This window comes from Protomyctophum parallelum (genome assembly GCF_964188405.1).
Source record: "Protomyctophum parallelum genome assembly, chromosome: 16".
Lineage (NCBI taxonomy): Eukaryota > Metazoa > Chordata > Actinopteri > Myctophiformes > Myctophidae > Protomyctophum > Protomyctophum parallelum.
Window position 1 is genome coordinate 13,913,773 of NC_139711.1, and position 14,352 is coordinate 13,928,124.

The 14,352-nt window shown below is 42.3% G+C and overlaps 1 protein-coding gene across 1 annotated transcript; it reads right to left on the reverse strand.

Moving 5' to 3' along the window:
- Positions 1-4,419: 4,419 nt before the first annotated feature.
- gcna (germ cell nuclear acidic peptidase) lies at positions 4,420-13,510 on the reverse strand. Its single transcript, XM_083785399.1, has 11 exons — positions 13,389-13,510; positions 12,719-12,889; positions 12,090-12,162; positions 11,554-11,612; positions 11,262-11,325; positions 10,906-10,976; positions 9,917-10,766; positions 9,348-9,492; positions 7,157-7,295; positions 5,703-5,907; positions 4,420-4,999 (listed from the first exon to the last, which is right to left on the reverse strand). The coding sequence occupies exons 2-11, from the start codon at positions 12,870-12,872 to the stop codon at positions 4,768-4,770; spliced, it is 1,992 nt and encodes a 663-aa protein (XP_083641525.1). The 5' UTR covers positions 12,873-12,889; positions 13,389-13,510; the 3' UTR covers positions 4,420-4,767.
- Between the last annotated feature and the right edge of the window lie 842 nt (positions 13,511-14,352).

Consider the following 14,352-nt stretch of genomic DNA (forward strand, 5'->3'; position numbering starts at 1 on the left):
TTGAAGATATGTGAAAAAATTTCAACATGGAAACGATCATGACGATTATGCAAAAATAATTGTGATTGTTTCAAATAATTGCGATTAGGCGATTGTTATGTGATAATGTGTGACAGGCCTACCTACCTGGAGGGCCAGAGTGACCCCTGTCCGCTTGGTCCGGAGCGAGCGGCCAGCGCCAGGGCCCCTCGTGTCCCAACACACCATGAAGAAACAGCCCAGGATGGTGAGGTAACAGCTGGGGAGTAACACCCCGCTTCCAACCTGGAACAGTGGTGGAATCAGTACTCAGATAATTTCACATAATTATATATGATCTACAAGATTAGATTTTTTCACAATTTCTGCAAAAAGGTCTTAAAAGTCCTTAAAGATGGAATGCCGTGTGATGTCACTATATCACTGTCATTTCGACTTCAAAGGCTTTCAACTTTCTGGAAGAAACCAAAAAGACACAGGGAAGAGATATTCCAATATTCTAAACACACCTGGGGGTCAATTAGAGAAATGTTAACGTTAAAATCACGGCAATAGCTCCATCTTTAATTTGTCACTTCACTGTCATCTGCGGACCCCCCCCCCCCCCTCCCCCACCAATATACCACAGGTTAAGAACCTGCACTTAAGTACAGTACAGTAGTAAATGTACTTAGTTACTTTTCCACCACACTGCCCACCTGACAGAAGAGGAGCAGGGGGGAGGTGGGCGCCAGGCATGGTGCAAAGATGAGCGTGCGGCAGCGAGGCATGTTGGCGTCGATGTGGAGCGTGCCCAGGGCCAGGCACAGGGTCACGCCGCCGATCAGAGCGCACAAGGCCCAGACCGCCGCCAGCACCGCTCCGTTGCGCCGCGTGCACGCCAGGAGCTCGTAGCGCAGCGGACACTTGATGGCCACGCAGCGGTCCACCGCCAGCAGGGTGCTCAATAGGAGCTCTATCTATATAGACGAGAAATCAGGGGTCATCCATGTGTCCGTGGCAAAGACTTGGTGTTGTCAGTGGCAATTGTTTTTACACACCAGTATAATGTTCTTATTTTGATCATAAGAACCAATTACTGAATGCCTCTCCAGGTTTTCTTCAGAATATGTATGCCACTTATTTACAATGACACTATGGCCTATAGGAGTCCAACTAGTACTAGTGCTTCTCAAATGTTTTATTTGACTCTGAGAGTTCAGATCTCTTTATGAGATAAAGAGCTAGCCCTGAAATACCATAACAGAAGTGGACAATAATATTACCTTATAATGGTCGCACACACCAAGATTTCAGTTCAAATTTTTTATTTCATTTTTGAACGGGGACAAACGTTTGGGCTATCTAGCCTTCATCAGTGGATAGCCGAAACGTTTGTCCCTGTTAAAAAATGAAATAAATATTTTGAACTGAAGTCTTGGTGTGTGTGCGAGCCACTACCGTTATATGTTTTGAATGGGTAACGCACCTAAAGTCAGAGCGTGGTGGTCACATGAAGAGCAATAATATTACCAGAAACACATTGTGTTTTGTAATATTATTGTCCACTCCCTTTGTGTCTGGCATTTTTTTTATTTTGACTAAAATGTCCACCACAAGCCAGCATGGTGATGATGACCCCTGCGAGAAATGCATGCACTGTATTAAAGACCTAAGGAAATGGAAAAATCACACACACTTTCAGAGGACATTCTAAACTAAAACAAATGTTTTTAAATGTTAAATCTCACTGTTAAGTTAGATGTTCTGAAATAGAAACTTAAATGTATAAAAGGAAAAGCATGTTTGCATGGTTCTAACAGGGACTACAGACCAGGTTGAGCGTTCCTGACGCAGCGGAGAAGACGATACACTGGACTACAGGAACACCCTGCTGGGACAACAGAAGCACAGCCTCCACTGTCCACACCAACAGCTGAAAGAACAATACAATCAGGTGCTCACAAGAGGAACAAGTAGCCTATTTAAACGTATCAGAGGTGCTCCTGGATAAATCATGAAAAGACAGATCACTGGCTTGGCTTCCTTTATAGTTTATAAGTTAAGAACAGGCCTAGTCCGGGAGCCAAAGGCGGATTTTTGGCTGAACTGTTTTTTTCTCTCAACTGATTCTTGTAGCATGGGGTCACCTCTTAAGAATTCAAGAGGTTGTGTCCAGTGATATCCCTTGAGCATTTTTTGTTATTAAGCCCTTAATGACTGGTACTTATACAGTAGATATGTCTTTTTCCATCCAAAGTACTCTGGGTCCCATGCTGGTGGAAGATGTGTGTGTGTGTGTGTGTGTGTGTGTGTGTGTGTGTGTGTGTGTGTGTGTGTGTGTGTGTGTGTGTGTGTGTGTGTGTGTGTGTGTGTAGACTTAATACTTGGAGGTCGTCGCAGCAGAGGAGGTGCGTGAGCAGCAGAAAGCGTGTGTGCGTGAGGAGCGACGGGGACCGCGTGACGGCCATCAGCAGGGGGATGCTGAGTGCAGCGTTGAGGCTGAAGGTCACACAGTGGCTGACCACCTTGACCAGGTAGAACACACTGGAGTCCATCTGGGTCTGGGACAGGAGAACCGACACGTTGCAGGAGGAGCTCTCCATCACCACACCTCACCTGGATTAAGATAAGAGAGAAACCTACGGTTGTGCCGTTCGTGAAACAAGCTTGTATATCTACGGATGTGCCGTTTGTGTGTGGAACGAGCTTCAAAATGGTCTTTCTTGCCTTGATCTCCTTCTTCCCTTTCTTTGTTTTCTTGGAAAGAATAACAATGGGAACTATGCACAAAAACACATTTCACCCACTTTTTTACTTGTAAAAGTGTGATTTGACAATGAAAATGATTCGGATTCTGAATCTGAATACAGTGGTGCGTAAAGCAGTTAAGTGCATTTACTTAAGTAGGCTATTGTACTTACTGTAAGTAAAATTGAGGTATTTGTGCTTTACTTGAGTATTTCCAATTTCCAGTAGTTTTATACTCCACTACATCTCGGATCCAAATATTGTACTTTTTACTCCACTACATGTATTTGAAAACTTTAGTTACTACCGGTAGTTACTTACCTATACATTTCGGCCATTTGAAAATAGGATAAGATTTTCTACGTTTGATAACTTGTGAAATTTACTCATGTACATTTTGAATTCAGGACTTGTAATGGAGTATTTCTATATTGCACTTAAGTAAAACATTTGAGTACTTTTTCAACCACCGCCAGAATACATACAATTAAATGATTATGCATTATAGTGTGATTCTAAGACACCATTAGTGGTCATTGGGCGCTTTAAGTAAAGTAATGATATTGCTGACGGGGTAGGCATTAGGTTTTGTTTGGTCTCCTGCCTTAAACCACGTATGTTGACTTATAATCACGCTATAATGGATTATAACAGTGGTTATGATGATTTATATAATTATTACAGGTATAATGTATTGTGACTAAGATAATTATAATCCTGTACAAGATAAGTGATTGTCCAGCAATTATGAATTGTTGTAAGTCATTATAAATTGTTAATGTATTATGAGTACTTGTGAATGCTTATAACAATAATTATAGTGTTATGAGCAGATTAATTAGCAAGTGTTACAGAATTATCAATACAGGTCTCCTTGGTGTGCTTTCTTAAAATCAAATAGTTTCCTTATTTCAGAAATCAGTCAGATTAACAGTAGACGTCTCGTGGAGTATACTTACCATCCGATATGTATTGGTGAAGCCCTCTTGAATGGTCGTCCAAGAGACAATAGGCAGGGGGCAAACGATCAACTCATATCCCTCTCGTCCAGAAAGCAGTATATTTCTACTGAAGCTTTGTTGTATCCACAAGGTGAACCAGGAAGGCCTGCGTGGCTTTGAAGCACATCATTGTGGTCAGTGGCACAGTGGGTGAGTCAACAGCATGCATGGTGTTATCATGGTGATTGCATTTGTGTATGAGCAACAGTCGGGTACAAGATGCACTCGAATTGTATTGTGTTCCGAGTGTCAATATTTGCCTAAAGGAGCAACATGGGAAAACCATGCAAATCATCGTACTAGTCTGTTTGTATCTGATCATTGGAATAGTTGTTTCCTTGATGCTAAAATCCATGACATATTTACAGTTCTAATTTGGTATAGAGCTTTAATTTTTTGAACAAAAACCTTGTTTTAACCAATTTGCGTAAAGAAATGAAGAAAATCAATCCTATCAGATGTGCAAACTGAAATGATCAGTTAGTTTGATAAAACTTCTAAAACATTTACCCTCTGACAAAACAAACTTTTTTGTAAAAAAAAGGTTTTTATTTAAATTAATACATTTCCCTTTAAAAAGCAAACACTCATTCACGACAAGAAATGCAGGACCACACATCTCCTACATAAAACATATTAAAAAAAACACAAGAAATATCACAGTCTACCACACAAATGACAAAAATGCATGTCATAGGTTTGCCTCAGTTTGGACAGTTGAACAGATTCACCAGGAGAAGATTTGACAATGACAATACCAGTTCCTTGAGGTTAAGATTCACACTTCGCTGTTGAGGTACAGCATGAGGGTGTAGATTGGTCCTTCAGGGATTCCCTGAATAGCCACTTAAGCCCAATGCCTTCACACGCCATGAACAGATCATCTATTTTCTCTGCACAACATAACAAAAAGTATAAATTAAGCATATAGTCCTACATAATTCTTTGAGAATTGCTGCCCCCCCCCAGCACAGGGGACAGCAGGTTTAATGTGGTTAATGACTCTGCAACCTGAGAACAACGTACGGTATAAGACGCACAATATCACAGAGATATCTCAGCTTTGACTCAGTTTAGCCTTGGTGGCAAACTCTTCGCTGAGCTTGCGCATGACATCGCCGTGGCTCTGTCCTGCCATCCGCTGGCGTACGCTCGCAAAGTTCTCTTTGACAAAGTTGGCGAACGGCGTGGCAGGCCGCTGACTGGCCGCGTTGAGCAGGACAAACGTTCCCTTGCAGAGTGCACACGCAAACCGCTCCGTGTCCAGTGACTTGGAGTGACGGCCGATGCTGTGGAGAAAGAAAAAGACGTTAAAGCAGCTCTAAGTAATAACATGACATTTTGTCTTATTTCTTTTAAATTCATACAGCCAGCAATGGGTTAAACCAGAGGTTAACAGGTGGTCCGTGGACCACTGGTGATCCATGGAAGTATTGCATGTGACCATGATCATTAATTTAGTAATGTAGGCTTTGTCGTTTTTATTCTCCCTTTCCACTAGTTCAGAAACAGTGAACTAAATGACCTGGTGACCTATGATGACCATCCATGTAGTCAATTACTGACAAGTTGGAGGTCAATAATTTCAACAGAAAAAGGGAGTTCAGTTAGAATCTCAAGAGTTGGAAGTGCACCGGATTGTCTGGTTGAGTAATTATTAGGGAATCTTTTTTGGAAATGGGATGCATAGCAATCGTTACAAAAGCACTAATCTTAGCCCATATCCCCAACCAACACAACAGTGGTCCCCAGCCCAGGTTTATTCCAAGTCAGGGTGGTGGTCACAGTCACTGAAAGAATTAGGATACACATGGATTCAGCAGAATGTGAGGGATAATGTTTGGGTCTTGAGAAATGGCATTCTCCAGGAAAATGTGTGTTTAGGGGAACTCACACCTCCGTTACAGAGAAAACAATCATAGACATACATCATACAGGTTAAAGAAAAATGACAATGAAAGTCTACAAGTGGCGTCAACAGCTTGCACGTACATGTTCTTGCAGCGGACACACTGGTACTGGAACTTGTACGTGATGTCGTACGTGTGGCAGCGAGTGACCATGGGCAGCTCCGGGTGTGCCAGCGTGGACTTCCTGGCGTAGATCTTCCAGATGCTGCCGTGGCCGTCCCTTATGCCATGGTTCATCCAGGTAGCAGCGTGGCACATCTCATGAACCAGCGTGTCCCGAAGACGATCTACGAGGAAGTTAAGAGTTAAAATGGGATACTCGTCAAAATTGAATTTAAAAACGACAACTGACAGCTAATTAGAATGAAAAACGGATACAAGTTAAACAATACACTAGATACTAGTTCGTAAGCGGGGTTGCATGCACCCCCAACTACATCATGCAGACTTGGGTCTGATGAATAAGACATTTTAATGAAATGAAATTGTCTAAATGATATGCCAATGGACAAAGCACATGTGCAATGTCAGATTGACGACTGGTCAACTCACGGAGGAGAAAAATGTACCGTTTTCTCCATTTCATAGTAGCCAGTAGTTCTGAAAGTGGGATCTGGGACACCCAGGGAGTCCCCAGCGAAATAATTTATCGTTAGAAACCAACAGCTCTGAGAGTTATGGGGGTCTGTGGCTTAATGGTAATGCAATAACAAACTCAGGGGATTAGTTAGGGCTGTCACGATTAGATTACAAATTTAAGTTGACGATTAATTGTCACACAACTAATTTTGATTAAGAATTTAATTGTGTTTTTTGCATTCAACAATGGAAAGTTACAATTTGTATTTCCGTTTGCCTTTTAGGCTTCGTAATCACAGCTTGCACAAGGCAGATATGACAAACAATTTAGACATTTAGCAGACGCTCTTAATCCAGTGCGTTTTACAATAGGCAAGAATAAAAAGCATGGCAATACAAAAGTAGTTATCATGAAACATGCATAAACTAAGAACGTAAGAGTGGAATATATAATAATATATATAGGATATATAATGAAACTATACATATAAACTATACAATACTATAAAGTGCTACGAGTCGACTACATAAAATGCAATTCTAGTGCTGTCTACGTAACATGCTATAAGTCTGTATAAAATGCTATCCAAGTCTACATAAAGTTCTATCTAAGGGACTAGGCCTAGGGTAAGTGCTACAGGCCATGATGGAGTCATGATGAAAGTAGATGGTAAGCCCCCCTTCCCCACTAACAGCTGACGCCCTTAAAGAGACAGAGACAGGCAGACTGGCTGCTCTGCAAGTACAAAGCCTTTGACGGTCAGATTATTATTGTCTCATCATTATCGGTGAAAATAATCTGTACCGATTTGGCATTTTTATGGCCGATAGCGCCGATTTTTACATGCCTGCTGGGGGGGGGGGGGGGGGGGGGGGGTTTCAGAACTTAAGCACTGGGATAGGGACAGATCTTACCTGCAGTGTGAACTTAAGCACTGGGATAGGGACAGATCTTACCTGCAGTGTCGCACACTTTGTCCGAAAGTTCAATCCGAGTGTAGCGGCTGCCTGCAGGGCCTCGGTGCTGCCCGCTGATGCAGTACCCTGCAGTCTTCCTCAACTTCTTGTTCCAAGTCACTGACATATCAGCGGGGAGCTGGGAAATCACATCAGGTAAACAAAACAATGAACACAATGAACCATTCTTTTTAACTTTAGCTGTTGAAAAATTGCAGATTTACAAGCTCGTATCGCGGCAACGAGTGCCGCGCTACGAGCTTGTATATCTGCTATTTTTGAAAACTCGTGAAAACGCTTTAGAACCGATGACTGATTAATTTAGGAAAACTAACTTGCTGTGCAAGCTCATTTATGTTGTTGAAGGCTATGATGACTGTTTCGAAGTCTCTAGTCCGTGGAGAAAAATATTGTTTCACAAAACAAATTTGACCGTCCATGACTTCATGAATATTAGCCAGATAAACAGAGATTTTAAATATGAGTTTACCTGAAACTTAAATAAAGTCTACAATATATCCAATAAGGATAGAGAACGCAGTCAGGATACAGATAAAACAAGTGGAATTGTAAGTGATGATTGATGACACAAAGAAATGAGCTGACAACATTGGAACTGGAACACTATAAAAGCGGATAAATGTCTACTCTCGCCTGATTGGCTGTAATTTTGTCGGGTACAGGCTTTAGTTTAGACATACTATTGGTCCTACCTCAAGTCTTCAATAAATATCCAGACAGGAAACGCACTGACGTAGAACTGCTAATTATTTAACCTAAATCTGACCAAAAATGAATTTAACAAGAAATCTCCAAACCAAAGGCACAGTCATGAGAAATGGTTTGCCCCCGCCTATGCAAAAATGTACATGGCTCTCTGGGAAGACATGGCCAATTAATGCAAAAGAAACAACATTATTAATTGTACAGTATTTCATGACACTTTGACACATGGAATTTGTGCCTTGGAATTTGGAAGTTGTGCCTTGGAAATTACCGAGAAGCAGTGGATATTCAAATTAAACATCACATTTCCACAAGGCCTAACCAATCCTTTTTTTTATATAATTTATATTTTTTGTCCCACGATTTTGTAACCCATTTTTCACCCCTGTGTCAATCATCCTGTGATGTGATCCTGGGCTCTACACACCCTCCGCCAACCTAGGGAGAGCAACGGACTTAACTCATGCTTCCTTCATGCTTGAGTGTCCAAGTTGCTCCTTTACACCTGACAGGGGGGACTTTCCCTGGTTGGACGTAGCGCGTGGAAGGAGCACGTTATTCCAACCAGTTCCTTTCCCCTCCATCAGGCGTCCCGGCTGGCCAGGGGGAGGCAGTTTAGAGACCAGGATTACTGCATGTTTTTGTGAGGGTATCTACCCTAGGGGACACGGGGAGAACATGCAAACTCCACACAGAAAGGCCCTTTCGCCAACCCCGCCTTCGGGTATGGGCACTGATGACGCGGAGGAGGAAACACGCCTCCAGCACCCACAGCGCCCCGAGCGCGAATCGAACCAAGGACCTTCTAGCTGTGAGGCGACAGCACTACCAACTGTGCCACCGTGCCCCCCCGGCCTAACCAATCCTAATGGTAAGTACTAAGTAGGTGACTAGATTAAGCCAGACTAAATCTAAATATGAGATTTAGAAACTTTTAGTGATTCTAGTAAGACTAAATCATAATTGCCCAGACTCTTCTTCAACAAAGATAGCGAAAGCAGACATTCTTTGTTCTGTAGTATGGTACAAAACGCTGAGGTCCTTAAACCAGATAAGAAACCTAACCGCAAGCACGGAGCAGCGCATGTTCGACCACATGTCCGACCGTTGTTTCTGCATGTTGATCCGTTGGTGTGTCTAATCTGAATGTGCATCCCATTTTGTCACCTACCTGAAAATGTATTTTCGGTTTATTAAAAAGAGCTGGAGAGACAGGGAGACCCCTGAACAAACACTATAGCAATGATTTCTCATTGATTTAACCTTTTAACAAAACATTTTGTTTTAACCAAAAAATATATAATTTACTTTTCCACCCTAGTATATACTGACAAATGGTGGCAATAACCGATCGACTACACTTAGGTACTGAACATACTGAACTAGCTCTACCAGCTAGCGAAGAATACGATTTTTCGTTTTCCTTTCCCACAATAGGGAGTCAACAACATGCGGAAATGTTTACCTTGTCGTCAAACACACTGGTGTTGAATAGCCTGTACAGTCTGCTGGTCAGCTCTTCCTTGTTCTGTTTGAAGCAGCGGCCATAGTTGGAGCCCGGCTCTGACAGCGACTGGAGGAAGCACCCTGGAGTTCTACAGACTGGCACTCTGTCAACACAAGAAAAGTGATCTTTTAGAAACAAATGCACAATAAAACTAAATCACCAATACATACTGTATAGTAGAGGGGCAGTCTTTAGAACAGTGGTTCCCAAAACTTTCAAGTTGACATGCAATTAGACGTCTGCCCAGAATTCAATCCAAAATAGTGAAAATAGCAGGTCTACAAGCACACAACGCAACACTTTGCGCCGCGAGCTTGTAGATTGGCTACTTTCACTACTTCTTAAATATTCGTTTTTTAATTTATGGAATTTCTTTGTAAGAAAATCATTGGATTTTGTTTTTAATTTAATAAAAATCATTAAAAACAAAATAACAAAAAATAAAGATGTGTTTGGGAACCAGTGCTTTTTAGAACACCTTGACAGATGACGTGCCAAATGTCTCCATAAAAGTAAAAACCGCTCACCTGCTCAGTGGGCCAGCTCTGGGCTCCGTCTGGCTGAGCGACGTGGGTTTGTTGTAGACAGCCGACTGGCCCGGGGTCTTCACATGCAGTGGCATTTCCCCCAGCGACCGACCCTTCGGTGGAGCCCTCTGTCCCTTTACGGGTGGGATCGGGATCTTCTTCACAACATTCAGAGGCGTTTGCCCCGGCGTCAGAGAAACCGGAGCTTTCTGTCCCTTTACAAGCGGGGTCCCTGCTGGGGTCTTCACGTTCAGGGGTGTTCGTCCCTTTCCAGGTGGAACGGACAACGGAGGCTTCATGATGGAGCCTGGATTCAAGTCGAGAGATATTGGCCACTTGTGCGATTGTGGTGTTGTTGTGTTACCCGTGTTGTGATGCTTAGGCGAGGCTGTGCTGCTCAGCTTTGCATTCTTCATCTTCAGTCGTTCCAGTAAAGACAGGAACTCCTCATCAGAGCTGCTGCTGCAGTCATCCAGCTTGGAGGGACCCGAGTGAATGATCTTAGGAGGGTGAGAGGATAGGCTGGTGGGCCTATGCGTGGAGTGAGTGCTCTTAGGAGGGAGAGAGGATAGGCTGGTGGGCCTATGCGTTGAGTGAATGCTCTTAGGAGGGTGAGATGACGGAGATGATGGTGTGGAGGGTTGGCTGTCATCTTCATCATAGTCTGGACTGCTGACCGTGGTGGGTAGTTTTTGGGGCTTGGTGTGACGAGTGCGCCAGGTGCTTTTCATCACAATACCGCATTCGTCATCATCATCATCATCACTGAGGAAGACCGGGGAATCCCACTCAGAAAATGGCCGTCTTACCGGAGGCAGAGGTGTAGCCGGAGTGGTGGTCTTCTTATTCACTATAAAAGATCAGGAGGATATGATGCTGGGGTGAATTTACTCTTATGTACCTGTACACAAGATGTAACAATAAAGTACAGCCTTGAACCTTGAACACCGGATAAGCTTGCAGCAAATATAACAGTTACGCAGGGTTACCTCTAGCAGACGGCTTGGTCTGAACAAAGTCATCGTCAGATGATACGTCGTCCACTATGAAGCATTTCAGGCTGTGAGGAAACACGTATTGGTCAGCATTTCACAATACATGGTATTGTGTCAGACAGCATTGAGAGGAGCAGTTAAATTAAGGAAGGCTCCACTGTGTTACAAGCTTATCTCCATAGCTTCAAGCATACTAATGGTCAATACACTGACAATGCACAAGAAGTCAGTCAGCGTTCTGTATCGCTGAGGGACCCAATCAAAAGCAACCGATTGACTGCGCTGCTCTGCCACTTTCGACTATATCAAAAAGATTCATCATAATAACAATGACCAAAACGTCAACACACCCGTCTTCACTGGTGCTCTCGGGTGTTCTTGGCTTGGATTTAGGCGTTTTCATTCGGTTGACAACTTCAACATGGACAGACGAAAACACAACACACTTTTCATTATCATCCATTGATGGGAACTTGCTCGCCAAAACATATAAACTCTGAAGGCCGATTTATACTACTGTAACCATCTTTCCCCTGACACATTTTCAACCGAAGAATATTTGCGCTAGGAAAAAAAAGCCATTATTTCAAGTAACACTCGAAAGGGTCCCACAACAAACTGACTTAAACCTCGAGTACTCACATGCCTCAAAGCCGTCATCACTGTCTGAGCTCAGGAACACTGCATGGGAAGATTGGGAACTACAGAGAACGCAGGTTAGCAGTTAGACCACATTGAAAGATTTACTGCAGTGACGGTGTTGACAAATGTTTGGCACACATAGATAGGTATATAATATTATATATAAATATATTTTTAGGTCTATTTTGGGGCTTTTTATGCCTTTATTATTGATAGGACAGTAGGCTGACAGAAAATGGGGAGAGAGAGACGGGCTAGTGACATGCACTATTGTAAGTGAGTGTAAGTCTGTCACAATCCTCAAACAACTTTCTTTTGAGGAAAGCGTGGAAAGGTGCGTAAATGCACCTTAGAACGAAATATGTGTGGAAACAAGTTTAGTGAATGATGCCCATTATGTTTGCATTACGGGTCCAATGATTAATCGCTTACGAATCGATTACTAATATTAATATACAAGCTCACACAATGCCTCACATTGTGAGCTTGTAGATCCACTACATGGGATTTATTTTACTGTGTAACCTTGTTCTTACCGGTCTTTCTTCACAGCACTGGAGGGATTCTTTGAGCCGCCTTCGACTTTGGGTGTAGCCCTCTCCTTCAGATCTGAGGATCCATCAATCAAACTTCATTCATGTATGATGTAGCACATTTTGTTTTACATTACATTTTTAAATATAATACTGTGTATGTCTGGGCAATACATTGATATAATAGATATTGTGATGAGTCTAGATATCATCTCGATCTGGGACTTGAGCTTGTACATATGCCACTTCATATCATCACAATGTAATATTCAATGATTTCGCCAAGCCCGTGTGTGTATTATCACACAAAGTGTCTCTCACACACACACACACACACACACACACACAGTCACACAGCAGATTTATTTATATGCCATACTACTTTTATAGAATGATGCTAAAGTAAATGTGTGTGTGTGTGTGTGTGTGTGTGTGTGTGTGTGTGTGTGTGTGTGTGTGTGTGTGTACACAAGCGTGTTTTAAGGTTTCCTTCACCTCCATGGCCAATAGGCCACTAATGTCAGACGGTTCATATATATGAATGGAAGTTAAACATGACGACAGAAATACAGGCGACAGACATAACGGGACTTTGAACCTCAACCGAAAGCAGTCCACAACGTGATACTTACACAGGTCAAACTCCTCGTCGCTGGACTCCATCAGGACGTTACTTCTGTACGGAGCGTCTCTGGAGGGTTGGTTCTCCTTCTCGTCATCTTCACTGTCAGACGGCAGATGTTCACCCACTGTCCCCATGACACTTTGCTTGAATTGCTGCCACATCTTTTCCTCTCGCTTTCCTGTACAACATTAAAAGATATTGAAAAGACAATCAACTAGGTGCTCGATCAATGGAGGTGCAAAAAGTGGACCCTTAAATGTCACCAATCTTTAAAGATGGCGTTCCGTGATTTTGTTCCACCCTAAAACATGATCATCACTTTCAGGTATTATATGAGGACATTTTTTCTCTCCAAAATGTGTAGGCCTACAGTATTTGTTAAAATGACGGTTGGACACGCACACCAGTTAATTAAAGAGCTGTAGATGTGGAGAGAGTGAGAGACCCGTACTGAACAATAAAACAGAATAATCAGACGTTTAACTGGTCAACAACTACTAAACCGCGTTGTTTTATATATATATATATATATTATTTTATACATTATGACTTTAGTCGGCGCTGTGAACTCAAATACGCTTCAGTCAGTCTCAGTCATGTCTGACTCCGTCATTAGTCTTTGTATAATCTTTCATACCGTACGTTTCATATGAAAAATAACCAATACGTTACGTAACAGGTAGATAGTGTAGTGTAGTCCAGATACATTAATTCATAGTAGTAGTTTAGTTTACACTGGCTGAGGCGCTGAACGTCTGCCTTTTGTTTAGGAAATTCAAATATTTAAACCGGATGTTGACGAGGGCACTGCCATCTTCTTCTCTCGTTTTATCGCCGTTTGCATCCTCACTTGAGTTGTATTACGCCATCTACTGGAACAGTGGTTCTCATCCCCTTTCATACATCTCCAAATTAATAATAAATAGTAGCCTACTACCGGTCCGGTACTATAGTGTTGACCGATTGTCACACAAACCTACTAGCCGTTTCGGTTCTTAAAATCAGTCCAATTTAAGGGTCTTTTAATCTCTATACAGTAGTTCCTATCAATAATATTGACACTATTGTGTACATACTACAAATTAATCCGATAGTTAGAACTCAACTCTAAGAAAGTACTGCCGAAGCAGAAAACCCAGCACTCCAGGTTAGAATAAAGTCCTTACGGTGCAAGGCTCGAATATACAAGTTTAAATGAAGAAAATGCCAGCATTGTGTATGTCCTTTTCATATGAATTTATTTACCTCTGACGTTGATAAGGAACGCGTTTCGGTGTGGCCTTCGTCAGCGTTATGACAAGATGACAGGAAGTGAGGTCTTTATATTATGTGAGATACAATCAACAGTAATTAACGACAGGTGTCACCTGTTATCCTCTTACACAGTATCAAAGACTAATTATGGTACCAAGACAGGATAAACAATCATGTGAGTATAAATAGGTATATATCCTGGATGGGAACCGCAAGGTTGCCAGTTCGAACCCGGGCTCCCCCAGTTACTGTCGAAGTGTCCTTGAGCAAGACACTGAACCCTAATTGCTCCCGATGTGCTATGGTGCCTTGCATGGTTTCTGCTGCCATCTGTGTATGAATGGGTGAATGTAATGCAGAATCTATGTAAAGCAAAAATGCACCATT